This window comes from Cnephaeus nilssonii (assembly GCF_951640355.1).
Source record: "Cnephaeus nilssonii genome assembly, chromosome: 4".
Taxonomy (NCBI): domain Eukaryota; kingdom Metazoa; phylum Chordata; class Mammalia; order Chiroptera; family Vespertilionidae; genus Cnephaeus; species Cnephaeus nilssonii.
In genome coordinates this window covers 102,253,076-102,272,280 of record NC_137075.1, presented here as the reverse complement: position 1 = coordinate 102,272,280, position 19,205 = coordinate 102,253,076, and the positions used below count along the sequence as shown (strand labels likewise).

Here is a 19,205-nt window from a genome sequence, read left to right as displayed (position 1 = left end):
TAGTTTTCTGATCCAGTCATCTGCTGACGGGCACCTAGGCTGCTTCCAAATCTTAGCTATTGTAAATTGTGCTGCTATGAACATAGGGGTGCATATATCCTTTCTGATTAGTGTTTCTAGTTTCTTAGGATATATTCCTACGAGTGGGATTACTGGGTCAAATGGGAGTTCCATTTTTAGTTTTTTGAGGAAACTCCATACTGTTCTCCACAGTGGCTGCACCAGTCTGCATTCCCACCAGCAGTGCACAAGGGTTCCTTTTTCTCCGCATCCTCGTCAGCACTTGTCGTTTGTTGATTTGTTGATGATAGCCATTCTGACTGGTGTGAGATGGTACTGCATTGTCGTTTTGATTTGCATCTCTCGGATAATTAGTGACTTTGAGCATGTTTTCATGTGTCTCTTGGCCTTCCTTCTGTCTTCTTTCGAAAAGATTCTATTTATGTCCGTTGCCCATTTTTTTTATTGGATCATTTATCTTCCGTTTATTAAGTTGTATAAGTTGCCTGTAGATATTGGAGATTAAACCTTTATCAGTGATAACATTTGCAAATATGTTCTCCCATACAGTGGGCTTTCTTGTTGTTTTGTTGATGGTTTCTTTTGCTGTGAAAAAGCTTTTTATTTTGATGTAGTCCCATTTGTTTATTTTCTCTTTAGCTTCCCCTAGGAGCAGTATCAGTGAAGAAGTTCTTTTGGCATATGTCTGAGATTTTGGATTCCTCTAGTATTTTTATGGTTTCCCATCTTATGTTTAAGTCCTGTATCCATTTTGAGTTTATTTTTGTGTATGGTGTAAGTTGGTGGTCTAGTTTCATTTTTTTGCATGTATCTGTCCAGTTTTCCCAACACCATTTATTGAAGAGACTGTCTTGACTCCATTGTATGTTCATGCTTCCTTTGTCAAATATTAATTGAGCATAGTGGTTTGGGTCAATATCTGGGTTCTCTATTCTATTCCATTGGTCTATATGTCTGTTCTTGTGCCAGTACCAGGCTGTTTTGAGAACAGTGGCTTTGTAACACAGCTTGAAATCTGGTATTGAGATCCCACCTACTTTATTCTTCTTTCTCAGGATTGCTGTGGCTATTTGGGGTCTTTTTTTATTCCAGATGAATTTTTGGAGAGTTCTTTCTAGGTCTGTGAAATATGCCGTTGGTATTTTAACGGGGAGTGCATTGAATCTATAGATTGCTTTGGGTAGTATGGACATTTTAAAGATGTTGATTCTACCAATCCATGAACATGGTATGTTCTTCCATCTGTTTACATCTTCCTCTGTCTCTTTTTTCAGTGTCCTGTAGTTTTCCGCGTATATGTCTTTTACCTCCTTGGTTTATTCCTAGGTATCTTAATTTTTTTGGTGCGATGATAAATGGGATTGCTTTTTTAGTCTCTCTTTTCTGTAAGTTCACTATTGGTGTATAGCAGTGGTCGGCAAAACTCATTAGTCAACAGAGCCAAATATCAACAGTACAACGATTGAAATTTCTTTTGAGAGCCAAATTTTTTAAACTTAAACTATATAGGTAGGTACATAGTTATTAACTTAATTAGGGTACGTGGTATTTTGTGGAAGAGCCGCACTCAAGGGGCTAAAGAGCCACATGTGGCTCGCGAGCCACAGTTTGCCGACCACTGGTGTATAGAAATGCCATAGATTTCTTGGCATTAATTTTGTATCCTGCTACATTGCCAAACTCATTTATTAAGTCTATTAGTTTTTTGATGGAATCTTTCGGGTTTTTTATGTACAATATCATGTCATCTGCAAATAAGGACAGCTTTACTTCTTCTTTTCCAATTTGGATGCCTTTTATTTCTTTTTCTTGTCTAATTGCAGTGGCTAATACTTCCATTACTATGTCAAACAGGAGTGGTGAGAGTGGGCATCCCTGTCTTGTTCCTGTTCTTAGGGGAAATGGTTTTAGTTTTTGCCCATTGAGTATGATGTTAGCTGTGGGTTTATCATATATAGCTTTTATTATGTTGAGGTATGATCCTTCTATTCCCACCTTGTTGAGAATTTTTATCAAGAAAGGGTGTTGGATTTTGTCAAATGCTTTTTCTGCATCAATTGATATGACTGTGATTTTTGTCTCTCAATTTGTTTATGTGATGTATCCCGTTTATTGATTTGCGGATATTGTACCATCCTTGCATTCCTGGGATAAATCCTACTTGGTCATGCTGTATGATCTTTCTGATGCACTGCTGGATCTGATTTGCTAGAATTTTGTTATCTATGTTCATGAGGGATATTGGCCTGTAATTCTCTTTCATTGTGTTGTCTTTATCTGGTTTTGGTATTAGGGTGATACTGGTTTCATAGAAAGGAGCTTGGAAGTGTTCCTTCCTCTTGAATTTTTTGGAATAGTCTGAGGAGGATAGGTTTTAGTTCTTCCTTGAATGTTTGGTAAAACTCTCCTGTGAAGCCGTCTGGCCCCGGGCTTTTGTTTGCTGGAAGCTTTTTGATGACTACTTCAATTTCTTCCATAGTTTTTGGCCTATTGAGCTGTTTAGATTCTTCCTGATCGAGTTTTGGAAGGTTATATTTTTCTAGGAATATGTCCATTTCTTCCAGGTTGTCCAGTTTGTTGTAATAGAGTTGTTCATAGTATTTTTTAACAATCCTTTGTATTTCGGGGGGTCTGTTGTTATTTCACCTCTTTCATTTCTGATTTTGTTTATTTGGGTCCTCTCTCTTTGTTTCTTGTTGAGCCTGGCTAGAGATTCATCAATCTTGTTTATCCTTTCAAAGAACCAGCTCTTGGTTTTGTTGATCTTTTGTATTGTTTTCTTTGGTCTCTATGTCATTTATCTCCGCTCTGATCTTTATTATTTCCTTCCTTCTGCTTACATTGGGCTTTTCTTGTTGCTCTCTTTCTAACTCTTTGAGTTGTAGGGTTAGGTAATTTATTACCATTGTTTCTTGTTTTTTGCAGTAGGCTTGTAGAGCTATGAACTTCCCTCTCAAGACTGCTTTCACTGTGTCCCATAGATTTTGGATTGTTGTGTTTTCATTGTCATTTGTTGCCATGATGTTTTTTATTTCTTCCTTGATCTCTCTGGTAACCCAGTCATTGTTTAATAGCATGCTGTTTAGTCTCCATGTGTTTGATTTTTTTTGGATTGTTTTTATTGTAGTTGATTTCCAGTTTTATGCCACTGTGATCTGAGAAGATGCTTGATATGTTTTCTATCTTCTTGAATTTGAAGAGACTTTGCCTATGATCCAACATATGGTCTATCTTTGAAAATGACCCATGTGCACTTGAGAAGAATGTAGATTCTGTGGCTTTGGGGTGAAATGTTCTGAAGATGTCAATTCCATCTGGTCTAGTGAGTCATTTGGGATTGATGTTTCTTTGCTGATTTTTTGTTTAGAGGATTTGTCCAATGGTGATAGTGGGGTATTAAAGTCTCCTACTATGATTGTATTGCTGTCAGTCTCTCCCTTGATATCTTCCAGGAGTTTTTTTTATGTGTTTGGGTGCTCCTGTATTGGGTGCGTATATGTTTACCAAAGTTCTTTCTTCTTGTTGGATTGCTCCCTTTAGTATTATGAAGTGGCCTTCCTTATCTCTTGTTATGTCCTTCACTTTGAGATCTAATTTGTCAGATATAAGTATTGCTACCCCAGCTTTTTTTTCATTTCCATTCGCCTGAAAAACCTTTTTCCATCCTTTCACCCTCAGTCTGTGTGCGTCTTTTTTTCTGAGGTGGGTTTCTTGTAGACAGCAGATATATGGGTCGTGTTTTCTTATCCAATCCGTTACCCTGTGTCTTTTGATTGGGGCATTTAATCCATTTACATTTAAAGTTATTGATAGGTACTTGTTTGTCACCATTTTTATTCTTTACCCCTGTGTTCCTTCTTTGCTTCCTATTTCTTTTTTCTTTTTTTTACAGCAGACCCTTTAGCATTTGTTGCATTGCTGGTTTGGTGGTGATAAATTCCCTTAGTCCTTTTTTGTCTGTGAAGCTCCTGATTTCACCTTCAATTTTGATTGATAGCCTTGCTGGGTACAGTATTCTTGGATTCAGACCCTTCCTTTGTATGACTTTGTATATTTCATTCCATTCCCTTCTGGCCTGATGAGTTTCTGTTGAGAAATCAGTTGCTAGTCTGATGGGGGTTCCTTTGTAGGTAACTTTCTGTCTCTCTCTGGCCGCTTTTAAGATTCTTACTTTGTCGTTGGTGTTTGCCAATTTAATTATAACGTGCCTTGGCGTCGGTCTTTTGGGGTTCATTTTGCTTGGGACTCTGTGAGCTTCTTGGATTTGTGTGGGTTTTTTCTTTCCTATATCAGGGAAGTTTTCTGTCATTATTTCTTCAAACAGGTTTTCTATTCCTTGCCTTGTTTCCTCTCCTTTGGAAGCCCTTTTATGCAGATGTTGTTTTGTTTCGTGTTGTCCCAAAGTTCCCTTAGGCTCTCCTCCTGCTTTTTAATTTTTTTTCTAGAAGCTGCTCTGCTTGGGTATTTTTTCCTACCTTGTCTTCTAGCTCACTGATGCGGTCCTCTGCTTCTTCTAGTCTACTCTTGATGCTTTCTATTGAGTTCTTTACGGCAGCGATGTCATTTTTCATTTCTTGGTTCTTCTTCATTTCCTCTTGGTTCTTACTCATATTGTCGAATTTGTCTTCCATTCTTTTCAGCCACCTTATGACCATTTCTCTGAATTCTTTCTCTGACAGGTTGCTTGCCGCCATTTCTTTTATTTCCTTTTCTGGTGATGCCTGCTTTTCTTTCATATGCGGGCTGTTTCTCCCCATGGTCTCTCTTCTCCGGGTGTCTGGTTATGTAGTTCTCTCTCTCCTTTCCGTGGTGGAGTGTAGAGCTCCTCTGAATCCGTGTGTTTGCGCCTATTGGGGACCGGTGTTCTGGGGTTTGCAGCTGTTTGGTGGGTGCCGCAGTTGTAGATTTTCAGGCTTCCAATAATATCCACTTTTCCCTTCAAGGTGGCGCAGTCTCCTTGTCCGAGCTGGTGGCTCCGGGAGGGAACCCAGCAGCAATGGGGACTTGCCCAGTCAGCGGAGCCCTGTCCAGCAGTCCCCCACCTTCTCCTGGAGTATAGCTGTCCCTTAACTCGCCAACAAACACTCCCCATGCGACCCTCAGCTGTTCTTTCTATCTCCTCCGGGACAAGGCTCGGGACACGTCTGTCTATTCCACTGCCATGTTTTTCTCCCCCAATTCCTCAACAGCTTTTCACTTGGCGTGGTACGAGTGTGTGTACGTGTGTGTTGGCATTTAACGTTCACCCTTTATTTTACCCGGAGAGTTTTGATAATAGTGCCGAGTCCTTCTAGCCTATGGTTTCTTAACTTTTGCCAAGTATCTCCTCTCGTATATCATTTGTTAAAGAGCATTGTATGTTTTCTTTTTGTGTGTAATCATGTGGTCCACATCCTTCAGCTCGGTAGAGTGTGTAATAAATGTGTGTATGATGCGTTCTCAGCATGTTTTATCACTACGTGTAGTCTGTTCACTCAGTGCAGTTATCGATGTGGTTAGACTCACACCTGCCGTTTGCTCTTGTCCACTTGTCTCATTCTTGTTCCTCCATTCCTGACGGCCCTCCTTGTGCTGTTTTAGTATATCACTTTAATTCCTCTATAGACTTGTAGCTGTAGTTCTTTGACTTCTTTTTCTTAGAGATTACTCTTCGGATTACAATGTTCATCTTTAATGTGTTGTGACATACTCAACACTGACTTCCAGCAGCACATTGGGAGAGAACTGAATGGAGGTTCTGATGTTACTCTCTCACTTTAGCTGTCTCTCTGCTGTGTGCTTCCTGTGGGCTATAACCTAGAGTTTTAAGACTAAGAAAGGAAAACTGTGTTGGACACTGAGTTTGTACGTAGCACTCCTGTGAATTACTACACTGTCATACACAGTTCTAACTGCCGATTAAACATTGAAAAGGGAAGTGCCCCAAATCCAGGTCTAACACATGTTAATTTCGTGCTTAAGCAGAGAGACTACATTGTCAGAAGGTCTGTGCAGTGCAGAGTTAAAATGTACTGTGCCGTGTTTTACTTGGCTTTGCTCAGTCAGGGCTATAAAATGTTTAGTTTCCTGGGGTGGCTCAGTGGTTGAGTAATGACCCGAGCACCAAGAGGTTACTGGTTTGATTCCTGATCAGAGCACTTGCCCAGTTTGCAGGCTTCATCCCCAGTAAGGAGCATGCAGGAGGCAGCCAATGGATGGATGGTGTTTCTCTCTCATCGATGTATCTCTCCCTCTCCCTTCCTCTCTCTTAAAAATTTTTAAGTGTTTGACTAGAGTCAAGCAAGCGTTACCGAGGCTGACTGGTAATTTGTGTGTGTGCTCTGCTGGTGTACAACAGAATACAGCCTTCATCGGTAACCTTGTCACGAATCCTTCCCTTTCAGGTCACAGCGGTTGCACAGCAGAATCAAGGGGAGGTCCCTGAACCCCAGGATATGAAAGTAGCTGAGGTTCTCTTTGATGCCGCCGATGCGAATGCTATTGAGGAGGTAAACCTCGCCTACGAGAATGTCAAGGAAGTGGATGGACTGGATGTTTCCAAAGAAGGCACAGAGGCGTGGGAGGCCGCGATGAAGAGATACGACGAGAGGATTGACAGGGTGGAGACCCGGATCACTGCTCGCCTTCGGGATCAGCTCGGCACAGCCAAGAATGCTAACGAGATGTTTAGGATTTTCTCCAGGTTCAATGCACTGTTTGTCAGGCCTCACATCCGCGGGGCCATCCGTGAATACCAGACCCAGCTAATCCAGCGCGTGAAAGACGACATCGAGTCTCTTCACGACAAGTTCAAAGTCCAGTACCCACAGAGTCAGTCGTGTAAGATGAGCCACGTGCGCGATCTGCCGCCTGTGTCTGGGTCCATCATCTGGGCGAAGCAGATTGACAGACAGCTGACCGCCTACATGAAGCGTGTGGAGGATGTCCTGGGCAAGGGCTGGGAGAACCACGTGGAGGGGCAGAAGCTGAAGCAGGATGGTGACAGTTTCCGCATGAAGCTCAACACCCAGGAAATATTTGACGACTGGGCCCGGAAGGTGCAGCAGCGGAACCTGGGCGTCTCGGGGCGCATCTTCACCATCGAAAGTACCCGGGTTCGTGGCCGATCTGGGAACGTCCTCAAGCTTAAGGTCAACTTCCTCCCCGAGATTATCACACTTTCAAAAGAAGTTCGAAACCTCAAGTGGCTTGGTTTTCGAGTCCCTCTGGCGATTGTGAACAAGGCTCATCAAGCCAACCAGCTCTACCCGTTTGCCATCTCCCTGATTGAAAGCGTGCGCACCTACGAGCGCACCTGTGAGAAGGTGGAGGAACGGAATACCATTTCTCTGCTGGTGGCCGGCCTGAAGAAGGAGGTGCAGGCCCTGATCGCAGAGGGCATCGCCTTGGTGTGGGAATCCTACAAACTCGACCCGTACGTGCAGCGGCTAGCAGAGACTGTCTTCAACTTCCAGGAAAAGGTGTGTTCCGCGTCAGTCCTCCCATAGCCCAGGAACAGCTGGCTCACCATGTTGGTCTCCCGTGGCATGCGGGATTGATACACAGGAGACATGGGAGCTGAAAGGGAGAGAAGGACCACTGGGCTGTTGGATGGGATCAGGGCTTTAGGGAGGCCTTTGAATAACTGACACCTGAGTTTAGAAATCAGTAGAGAGATGACAGGCACAGGAGTCGAACAGCGAAACGAGAGCTTTCTTCCTGATAAAGCTGCCTGGAGAGCGTGGCTCTCAATCTGCAGCCAGGCCGCTTGCTGTCGCTCCACTCTGACCTAGACTTCCGCCCAGGCTCCCGCGCATCTGGCCAGTGTAGGCCTGCTGGTCCTGCGCCTGCCGCTGCAAGCAGGCCAGAGTGCGTGCGTCTGGTGCACGCTGGTTCCCGAGGAGAGGATGGAAGCCAGAACGGAGCCCATCTTACTTCTGCTCCCAGACTTATCAAGCAGAGGCCGTTCCTCCCGTGAGCAGGAGGGAGGAGGGGCAAGATGACAAGTCTCCAACATTTCCCTTCCCTCTCACCCAGTAGGATTAGCTGTTTATGGAAAAACTTCTCTGCCTCGAGCATTTGTTAATTGAGAAGAATGTACGTAAAAATTAAGGGATGGAGTGAGTAGAGTGAGTAGATGTTTTAAATATTAAATATACTTCCCTTTAGGTGGATGATCTGCTGATTATTGAAGAAAAAATAGACCTGGAGGTGCGTTCCCTGGAAACCTGTATGTACGATCACAAGACTTTCTCAGAGATCCTGAACAGGGTCCAGAAAGCTGTGGACGACCTGAACCTGCACTCGTACTCCAACCTGCCCATCTGGGTCAACAAGCTGGACATGGAGGTGAGGCTGGGCGCTGAGTGGGTCCACACTGATATGGAGGTGAGGCGAAGAGACAGAGAGAGACAGACACATCGATTGGTTGCCTCCCACACACAAGATCGAGCCTGCAACCGAGATACGTGCCCTTGATGGGCACGTAACCCGGGACCCTTCAGTCCATGGGCCAACGCTCTATCCGCTGTGCCAAACTGGCTAGGGCTTTCCTTTCCTTATTTTTATTCTTTTATTTTTAAACATATTTCTATTTATCTCAGAGTAAGGGTGAGGGAGATAGAAACATTAATGATGAGAGAGACTCATTCGTCAGCTGCCTCCTGCACACCCCACACTGTGACCTGGTTCATAGGTCGATGTTCAACCACTGAGCCATGCAGGCCGGGCATGCTTTCTATCCCTTTTAAAAGGGTAAATCAGTGGCGGTGTATTCACACAAAGGGAGACCAACAGAGCGAAAGCTGACAAAGCCCGCTCTACTGAATCCACTGAAAGTCCCAGCCTTCCTCATGGCCACCCTCACAGCATCCCAGGTGGTTCCATGGCCAACGCCAACTTTTCACAAAGACACACAGGCTTCCTGTTCGCAGAAACTTGTCTCATTCTAGGTTAGAGAGAAGATTTTGTTTTTTACTTGTAACAGAAAGTGGTCATCATGGAGATGTTGACTAGACTATTGTGATCATTTTGCAACATATATAAATATCTAATCATTAGTGTCCCGGTGCATGGATTCGTGCACATTGAAAGGAAATTCATTAGAAGGTGGCAGGTGAGGCGGGACTGGGTAAGATGGGCCAGACACGCACGCCCTGGAGCCAACCTCCCCGGGTCCCTACCTGGCCATCTGCACCTGGGGCAGTGCTGCGGCTTGAAGGGCATCTTCGGAGTGAGCAGGGTCCCTCCAGCAGATGGGGTCCCTCAGCCTGGCCTGCGGGGATCAAGCTGAAACCAGCTCTCCGACATCCCCCAAGGGGTCCCGGATTGCGAGAGGGCAGTTCTTGGGTTCTCACCGAGAACCACTGCTGCCAAGTCACTGCAGCTTGGCAGCTCCTGCATTGAACATCTGCCCCCTGGTGGTCATTGTGGTCATAGCTACCAGTCTGGCGGTTGGACGGTCACTTAGCCTTTTTTATATATAGATTATGCCATGCCTGAAACTAATGTAACATATATGACAATAATAACTGAACAACAAGAAAAAGAAAATGGTTTAATTTTCAAATTATAGTTTTCTAGTTTTATCTCTGAGGTGACCAGGAAAACATTTTTGTGAGTTTTCTATTATATTAAACAGTATCAAGACCTTAATTGCATGTCTGAGTTTGTGTTAGCCTCCTTACCACGTGTATTGGCGACTCGGCCCTCAGTGGGACAACACAGTGAGCCTAATGGAGACAGTTACCTGAGGCTGGGAGAGAGCGCCAGAAGCGAGACTCATAATAGAGGGAGGAGGGTTGTAATTAACTCTTTACCTTTGACCTAAAGCCTCTGGTTTTTTTTGTTTTTTGAGTTTTTGGGTTTTTTTTGAGTAAGGAAAGGTTTATTGATCAAGAAGGTGCCTCTGCTTTCTATTTAATGTGCTTGGTCAGCTCCAGTTCGGAAGACTCACTGTTCTGCAACACTGCCTTCTCTGTAGATTGAAAGAATACTGGGTGTCCGCCTACAAGCTGGCCTCAGAGCTTGGACCCAGGTGCTTCTTGGACAAGCTGAAGATAAGTCGGAAGTCGACATGGACACAGACGCGCCACAAGTTAGTCACAAACCTGGTGGAGAGCCAAAGATCAAGGTGAGTATTTCCCAGAGCATCCCATGCAAGTAAATGAACTTCTGACCTGAAACGTACCAATGAACAAACCTTCACCATGGAGAAACTGACAGACATCACCTCACCCGGTGACCCAGGTCAGCATCCCCCGTTGATGTGGGACCATGTGCGGTGTGATCAGAGGGTGCCTGGCCCCCAGGATCTCTCCCAAATCACTCCGCTGCATTGAGGGTCATTTTGCACACCTGACCAGTACTCTCTTAAGTGCCAAGGTCAGGAGAGGAAGAAAGGGAAGACTGGGAAAAGTCGTGTGATGGGCTCTGGACGAGAGCCTGCACGTGACTGACCCTGTGTTAAAGGTCGTGGTGCTGGGTCAGTGTTAACTTCTTTGCTGTGGTCATCGTGCCATGGCCGGCGTCACGTCAGAGCAGGCTGGTGAAGGGCGCTTGGGAACCTCCTGCTTTCTTGGTGACTCTCCTGAAAGTCTAAACTTAGTTCAAAAACAAGTTCTTAACAAATGAAAAATAAACTTACGCAGAAAAATATAACCCTCTGCTTTCCAAGCACTCGTGCAAGAAATCATTTCAGGGACTGAATGCAATCTCCAAGTGGACGTTCAGGCTATGACACTGACCCGTCCCTGTCTTCACACGAATCTGAGTGGGAACTGCATGGACGAGTCGGTAATAACTCGGTGGTCACACCCTGGGCACAGTCTGTCTCCAAGCGCCTGTTCACATTCCTGTGACGATGTGGTTAGTGGATCCTAGCCAGCTTCCTGGAAAATTCTGTTAATTCAAACTGTGCAAATAGGCCCTGTCTCCTGATGTGGGAGGTGGTCAGAGATGCGCACCTCACAGGAATTTCCTAAGTGCCACGTTGTTTTATGTAGTTTGTGTAATTAGCAGTAAGAAAGGTATCACGAATCAGAAGCCTAAAAGAACTGCAAGTAAAACTGATCTGCGAGAAACATTTGGCTTTTTTTTTCCTTCCCAGACTTGACCTTCTCAGGTTTTTTTTTCTCTTAATGCTTGAAAAATGTTTTCACTTTTGAATATTACGGGTCTGTATCCCCAGAGCATATTTTTTAAATACTGAGATTCAGGAAAGCAAATGAGTGTGTCCAAGTGATAGAGTCAGGTGGAGATGGGGTGGGAGTTCCTGACCAGCTCCCAGCACGAGCAGGTGGCACAGGCAGGCCTGCACCAGTGAGCGGGAGCCCAACCGCAAATGCCAGCTCATGTCCCTGCTGCAGCCGCGCTGGTCTCAGGTGCACGGCCCAGCAGGTGGTGCCTCACTGGGCACCCAGGCATGAGGGACCCATGGGGAGCCTCGGCCTGCCCTCCGACTTGCATCCCTGGGGAGGGCCTGGACTGCAAGCATGGCACTGCAGAAGGTGGTGGTTCAGACAGCAGCAGCTTAGTAACTTAGAGAAAGGGTGATGCATCAGAACCATTTTGTTGAAGCAGATCATGGAGTAAGACATGAAATCTTTCCTTTTCAGAATGTCGTTCACGAGCTCAGAATAACCAATCAGGTCATCTACTTGAACCCGCCCATTGAAGAGTGCAGGTACAAGCTGTATCAGGAAATGTTTGCCTGGAAGATGATCGTGCTGTCTCTCCCCAGGATCCAGAGTCAGAGGTACCAGGTGAGTCTCCTGGCCAGGCCACCCAGTCTCTGCGACCACCTCGCCCCGGTCTCCTTAAATACAGCTCTGGGCATCTTTTCAGCTCCCAACTTGAGGCCCAGCTCTAAGGGGAGAAGCTTGTGTGCCTGACTTTTCTCGCAGCAGCTCCTTTTCCCAGGAGTTGTGTTTGCAGCTCAGGTGTCAGTGGCTCTTAGAAAGTCCCTCCATGAACTTGGGGAATTTTACGTCCTGCTTCTTTCCTCCACCCCCACTTTTTATTATGGAAGTTTGCAAACATCCACAGAAGTAGAGGGAATTTACATCACCTTGCTTTATCAACATGTGGCCAATTTTGTTTCATTTGCATTCCCCTGCACACACCCCACCGGATTATTTTAAGACAACGCCCATCCTATCTAATAATAGAGTAACATGTAAATTACCATCACTCCGCTACGCCCATGATTGGGCGGCGGGAGGCTGGGGGGCGGGACTCGGGGTGGCCTATCCGGCCATTGAGAGGCACGGATCCGCTGCCACTGAGGGGGGCTACCCTGCTGTTGAGAGGCGCAGGGGGCGGGACTCCCGCCCCCTGTGCCTCTCAACGGCCAGATCCGTGGCCGCTGAGGGGGCCTGCCGCGGACACCCAGCTGCGCCTCTCAATGGCAGGGTAGCCAGGTGTCCGCGGCAGCCCCCCTCAGTGGCCATTGAGAGGCGCAGGGTAGCCCCCCTCAGCGGCCGCGGACCATCAAAAGCAGCGGAGCTGGGTGCCTGTCTGCTCCGGCACCAGCGGACAGGCACCCACCTCCACCGCGAAAAGCGAAAGCGTGTAGGGGACCCTACATGTGCATGATTCAATCATGCACTGGGCCTCTAGTGTGTAATATAATCTTCTAGAGCAAAAGGAAAACTCTACAGACCACTTGGTCCCGCCTGGGCCTCTAGGCACATTACTGCTAAATAGGACTGGTGCTGTCAGATGAGCAGCTCCCACAACCTCTGCTTTGACAGGCTTGTATAGAGCGTACTGGCCCTCTTAGGAAGTGTATCTCTTTCCTAACTTTGAACACTGACTCAGTTCTTGAGAGATTTTTCTGCAGTAGCAGCTGCCCATGGGCTCACAGTCGTGGCAGTGTGAGCCCAGACGTGGCAACGTGCACCTGGTAGGAACGAGCTGTGGGTGGTGCCTGCCCCTCGGGTCTGTGCCATCTTCCCATGTTTCCCCTGCCTCTTGCCAGCACACTTGTGTTTGCAGTTCTCCTGTTTGTCTCCCCTGGAACGAACTAAAGCCAGCCCCTCTTGAGCACTGATCCCCGCACCCTGTGGCCCAGCAGTTCCTCCCTCTCTTCTCAGTCTTCCTGTCAGTGAATAAACTTGACCTCGACCCCCTCCAGCCACCTAATTTCCCTGCTCCTCTTAGCAAACATGGAAGAGCTGCCTTACGTGGCTGCTCCTGGGCCCCTGCCCCTCAGGCGTGGTTGATCTCTTCCTTTGATTGGCTTGACAAATCTTACCTTATCTTACCTTATAATAGAGAAACATGCAAATTGACCGCACCTCCGCTATGCCCACGATTGGGCCGGCAGGAGGCTGGGGGCGGGACTCCGGGTGGCATATCCGCCATTGAGAAGATCAAGATGGCGGTGCCCAGTGGCCGGGCCCATGCCGCCGCTCCCAGGGGTGCCTGGGGCGATCGGCACCCCGGGGGCGAGGCTGAGCCCATGCCGCTGCTCCCGGGGGTGCCTGGGGCCATCGGCACCCCGGGGGGCGTGGCCGGACCCATGCCGCAGCTCTCGGGGGTGCCTGGGGCAATCGGCACCCCGGGGGGCGTGGCCGGGCGATCCTGGGGCAATTGGCACCCCGGGGGGCGTGGCCGGGCGATCCGCACCCCGGGGGCGTGGCCAGACCCATGCCGCCACTCCCCGGGGTGCCTGGGGCGATCGGCACCCGGGGGGGGGGGGGGGCGCGTGGTCGGGCCAATGGCACCCCGGGGGCGTGGCCGGCCCCTCCCGCCCCTCCCAGGGGTGGGGGGGGGCAATCGGCCACCTGTGGGGGCGTGGCCAGGCCCATCCCGTCCCTCCCACCGCTCCCGGTGGTCCCAGGGGCCAAGGCTTTCCGGGCCTTGGGCACCAGCGGGGAGCCTGCACTGATCGCAGGAAACCACTGGGGGTCGGCTCCTGTGATCGGTAGCAGGGATGCTGGGTCCGGCGAGCCCAAGGCCAGGAAAGCCTGGGGCGGAGGCTTTCCCGGCCTTGGGCACCAGTGGGCAGCCTGCAAGGATGGCAGGAAACCACTGGGGGTCGGCTCCTGCGATCCTTAGCAAGGATGTTGCGTGCCGCGGAGCCCAAGGCCACCGCCCGGGCCAAGCCCCGACCCTGAAAAAGGCAGAAGGCGGTGGCCACAGCCAAGGCCTGGGTCCCTGGTGCCGGCAGAAAACTGGTGCAGGCAGCCAGGTGAATGAAGGTCTATTGCACGAATCTTCGTGCAAACGGGCTACTAGTTAAATATAAGTAGGCTTCTGGTCACTTGTGACTGGTAAGTGGATGTTGTCCCTTAAATGCCATTTTCATTGTGGGCTGGACTTTCAGTTCACTTTTACTGAGAGGTGCCCCTGAGATGAACAGTGTTGCACACGCTGCGTTCACATCCTGCTTTGCTTGGTTAGGTGGGCGTACATTACGAACTGACGGAAGAGGAGAAGTTCTATCGGAATGCTTTGACACGGATGCCGGATGGCCCCATGGCCCTGGAAGAGTCCTACTCTGCAGTCATGGGCATCGTAACTGAAGTCGAGCAGTACGTCAAGGTAAGAGGCTCCCAATTTCCATCTTAGACACTTAGGAGCAAGAGACAGAAGAATATGCCGAAACCGGTTTGGCTCAGTGGATAGAGCGTCGGCCTTCAGACTGAAAGGTCCCGGGTTCGATTCCGGTCAAGGGCATGTACCTTGGTTGTGGGCACATCTGTGCAGGAGGCAGCTGATCGATGTTTCTCTCACATCGATGTTTCTGACTCTCTATCTCTCTCCCTTCCTCTCTGTAAAAAATCAATAAAATATTTTTAAAAAAGAGAGAGACAGAAGAATATGAAGCTAAAAGGTCTTGACTTAAATAAATAAATAAAATAAAAGGTCTTGACTAAATGTAATATGATTCAGTAGATATTTGCTATTTTAATGCAAAGAAAAATATTGGACAAATCTTATGAGGTATTATCATTTTGGAGGATTGTAAATTATATTAGTTTTTTAAAAATATATTTTTATTGATTTCAGAGAGGGAGAGAGAGACAGAAACATCGATTATGAGAGAGAATTATTGATTCGCTGCCCACACTGGGCATGTGCCCTGACCGGGAATCTAACTGCGACCTCCTGGTTCATAGGTCAACGCTCAACCACTGAGCCAAGCTGGCTGGGCAGATTTTATTTTTTGTGTGTGTGAGAATTTGAAGTGGGAATTTTTTTAATGGTAATGAATGAACGTGAACCTTTTTAACAGAACATGAAGATATATATCAACATTCTACAGAATGAATGGCCAAACTGCAGTCTGACTATGTTCTTGTCTGCAGGTTTGGCTTCAGTACCAGTGCTTGTGGGACATGCAGGCCGAAAACATCTATAACAGACTCGGGGAAGACCTCAACAAGTGGCAAGCTCTCTTGGTTCAGATAAGGAAGGCCAGGGGGACCTTTGACAACGCGGAAACCAAGAAAGAGTTTGGGCCCGTGGTTATAGATTACGGCAAGGTGAGCCCTGCTGGCTTGTTGAAGGTGCCGGTCGCTCTGAGGCGGCATCTGGGTCTGGCTGAAATGAAGTGGGAGTGCAGCATGGCCTGAGGCGGACGCTCTGTCTTGTGCTCGCTCACTGCAGGTGCAGTCCAAGGTGAACTTGAAGTACGACTCCTGGCATAAGGAGGTTCTCAGCAAATTTGGGCAGATGCTTGGATCCAACATGACAGAATTCCACTCGCAGATCTCCAAGGTGAGGGGACAGGACCTGTCGGCGCAGGGGTCTGCGGGTTGACCTCGGCTCCAGCTAAGCTCTGTGCTCTCTCGCAGTCTCGCCAAGAGCTGGAGCAGCACTCGGTGGACACCGCCAGCACCTCGGATGCCGTCACCTTCATCACCTACGTGCAGTCTTTGAAACGGAAGATCAAGCAGTTTGAAAAGCAAGTTGAGGTGAGTTCTAGGAGCAATTAAAATTCTCACCGAGGGCTCTGACTCACCACCAGCCCTTTAGGTGCGGCCGCCGGTCACCTGTGTTGTCACACCTGCTGTGCTGTTGATGTGCACATGTGGCATCCAGGCATCTGCATTTTAGCTCTGCAGGTGGTTCCTCTGCACACCGAGGTCTGAGAACCACTGGCTGTTGACTTATAAGAGCTGTTATTTTAGTTGTTGATCTTCAAGTCATCAAACTTGAGTTTCCTTTTTATAATTTGGGAGGGGGTGGGTGAAGCAGCATGCAGAGGGCCTCTCCAGGGCCTTCGGGATGCAGCGAGGTACGTAGCAGGACTGCCAGGGAGGCTCTCGGGCACTGCCGCTGATCACAGCACCCAGGTGACCGCACACTTGGGGCGGGAGGCTTCTAGAGAAGGGCAAACGTATCGATGTTTTATATTCTGTTGCCACCGTGACTTCTCTACCATAGACCCTGACGGTAGTTTCTATTATTGTTATGGAAGGAAAAATTCAATTTACTTCTTACCTCTCAAAGCTCTACCGCAATGGTCAGCGCTTGCTGGAAAAGCAGAGGTTCCAGTTCCCACCCTCCTGGCTTTATATTGACAACATCGAGGGCGAGTGGGGGGCCTTCAATGACATCATGCGGCGGAAGGACTCTGCCATTCAGCAGCAGGTGGCAAACCTGCAGATGAAGATCGTCCAGGAGGACCGGGCCGTGGAAAGCCGCACCACCGACCTGCTGACCGACTGGGAGAAGACCAAGCCTGTCACGGTGAGTCTGGCCCTGCGAACCCTTAAGCCAGCAGCATGATCTGGTGTCTGTCTTTCAGACTAAAAGGCCTGGCCCTGGCTTGCTTTCTGATGATGAAGACTTTTTCTTTTGTAATTAAGAAAGCAAAACTTACCGATAGAGCGGTTGGGAAACTTGAGTGCCAGCTTCCATCTCTTGACCCAGAACCCCTCCCTCGTGACAGTCCCTTCAGTCAGGAGATGGTTTTAAAGATTTTCTGTTCTCACGTTATCCTCTTACTTAAACAAACTCAAAAATTGGAATTTAATTTCTCGTGGACGCAGGCCGAGCCTCATGCTGCTGCAGGCTCTCTGTCATGGGGAGGCTGGTTCTGTCATCGACGTCACAGTTAGTGACTGTCTGTACCCAGGACCTGCCATCTCTGGGCCTCTTGGCTCATCCAGTATTTGTCGGTCCCCTGTGTTCTAGGCGTCATGTGGGCGTCGGGATACAGCAGTAAACAGGAAGACAGGGGCCTCCCTCTCGGAGCCACGCTCCCGGGGGGAGAAAGATGATAAATACGGGCAAGCATGTACTTAGTCTTGGTGCGATGTGCTGTGGGAAGGTGGGCCCATGGGAGAGGGTGTGGGTGGTGTGCTGCTGTCGGGGGAGGTGCCATCTGCGGGGAGCCTAGACGAGGGGAGCTGGCAAGTCCTCAGGCGCCTGAGGGGCAGGGGGTCCAGGCCGAGGGGAGCGCGTGTGAGGCTGGGTGAGAGGGTCGCGGCGGAGATGAAATCTCACTCGTTGAGGGATGTAATCTAATGTAAGCATAGACAAGAAGGGTGTTAAAGTGCCCTGAATGTTAGCCTGGTCTTGTGTTTGAGGATACAGGTTCTCCACAGCAGGCCTGCCTGGTGGCCGGGGTAGCTGCCCACCATCCATCAGGCAGGGCTCTGCCTGCCCTCAGCCCTGTCCCAGTGGATGGGCCCAGACGTCCTTGCTTATGTTTGACGGTTCAAGGAGTCCTTGTTCTGAGGTCTAGTGAGGGAGTGAGCACTGGTCACCAACACCTGAGTGGCTCTCGCCCTCACCTTGCTGGTGATGTGTCGTAGTCAGGATTGTAATGGACAGTTCAGTCATTCCCAAGGTCATTAACGTGGGAGGAAGTGTGTGGAGGGTGTGAATGTGAGCTGAGGCCGTCCCAGGGAGAGCCGTGCGTGGTTTCTTGGGCTTCTCTCAGGAATCGATGGGACAGCTGCGTGTCGGGGACGGTGTGGCTGCAGGCCCCTCAGATCCAGTGTCCCCAGGTCACTCTTCTCTCCCGTCCCCCAGGGCACGTCATGAGCTGATGGCTGAACTGAGAGGCGCCCCACCTTCCTTACTTATATTTTTATTTGTCAGATGTGGCTGTAAGCATGGCACTCAGAAGTATACCCACAATGTCCAGGACTCCAGCAGGCTCCTGCCCCCCTTGGAGCCGCAGTGTCCATCTGTCCTGGACGCAGCCCTGCAACTCCCTGCTCTGTGCTTTTAGGGCAATCTCCGCCCGGAGGAGGCGCTGCAGGCTCTCACCATCTACGAGGGCAAGTTCGGCAGACTGAAGGACGACCGGGAGAAGTGTGCGAAGGCCAAGGAGGCGCTGGAACTGACGGACACGGGACTCCTGAGTGGCAGTGAAGAGCGCGTCCAGGTATGAGCCACCTGCAGAGAGGCCGGGGCGTGGCTCCTCGTCCTGGCTCTGCCCTTGACCCGCTGCATTCTGACACGGTCTCTGTTTCCACAGTCTCACTGCCTTACTGTTCTGACTCACAGGTGGCCCTGGAGGAATTACAGGACCTCAAGGGCGTTTGGTCGGAACTCTCCAAGGTCTGGGAGCAGATCGATCAGATGAAGGAGCAGCCGTGGGTGTCGGTGCAGCCTCGGAAGGTACATCTCAGTAGTGTCCGTGTGTGCCTTCAGGCCCTGGAGTTACAGGTTCCCCTAGAGACCCACCGAATGTCACCTAACCCCCGTGTGTCTTTTGCACTGCTCATCCACCCTAATCTGACATTTCTCTTACAACCGTTTTTTAACACGTGGAGGAAGGCTGGCTAACTGGGGACCATGGTTTTTCTCACAACAGCTTCGACAGAATTTAGACGGCCTCCTGAACCAGCTGAAAAACTTCCCCGCCCGCTTGCGGCAGTACGCGTCCTACGAGTTCGTCCAGCGGCTCCTGAAAGGCTACCTGAAGGTGGGTGCTGGGCGCTGCAGTCGGGGGGCCCACTGGGAAGCGCTGCTCCGGGTGACTTGCTGGCTCCCCACAGATCAACATGCTGGTGATTGAGCTGAAGTCCGAGGCCCTGAAGGATCGCCACTGGAAGCAGCTGATGAAGAGGCTGCACGTGAACTGGGTGGTGTCTGAGCTCACCCTCGGGCAGATCTGGGACGTCGACCTGCAGAAGAACGAAGCCATCGTGAAGGACGTGCTGCTCGTGGCGCAAGGAGAGATGGCACTGGAAGAGTTTCTGAAGCAGGTGAATACTGGGACGGGCCGCACCTCCGTG

The 19,205-nt window shown here is 49.1% G+C and overlaps 1 protein-coding gene across 1 annotated transcript in view; it reads left to right on the top strand.

Annotated features, from left to right (window-relative positions):
• The window catches only part of DYNC1H1 (dynein cytoplasmic 1 heavy chain 1), a 72,261-nt gene that overhangs the window by 17,782 nt on the left and 35,274 nt on the right, over window positions 1–19,205 (top strand). Inside the window, exons 8-20 of the mRNA XM_079768656.1 lie at window positions 6,405–7,481; window positions 8,170–8,349; window positions 9,983–10,132; window positions 11,616–11,762; window positions 14,407–14,547; window positions 15,315–15,491; window positions 15,616–15,726; window positions 15,804–15,923; window positions 16,462–16,701; window positions 18,194–18,349; window positions 18,472–18,585; window positions 18,782–18,892; window positions 18,966–19,175. Of these exons, the coding sequence (XP_079624782.1) occupies window positions 6,405–7,481; window positions 8,170–8,349; window positions 9,983–10,132; window positions 11,616–11,762; window positions 14,407–14,547; window positions 15,315–15,491; window positions 15,616–15,726; window positions 15,804–15,923; window positions 16,462–16,701; window positions 18,194–18,349; window positions 18,472–18,585; window positions 18,782–18,892; window positions 18,966–19,175 (2,934 nt within the window). The remainder of the gene's footprint in view (window positions 1–6,404; window positions 7,482–8,169; window positions 8,350–9,982; window positions 10,133–11,615; window positions 11,763–14,406; window positions 14,548–15,314; window positions 15,492–15,615; window positions 15,727–15,803; window positions 15,924–16,461; window positions 16,702–18,193; window positions 18,350–18,471; window positions 18,586–18,781; window positions 18,893–18,965; window positions 19,176–19,205) is intronic.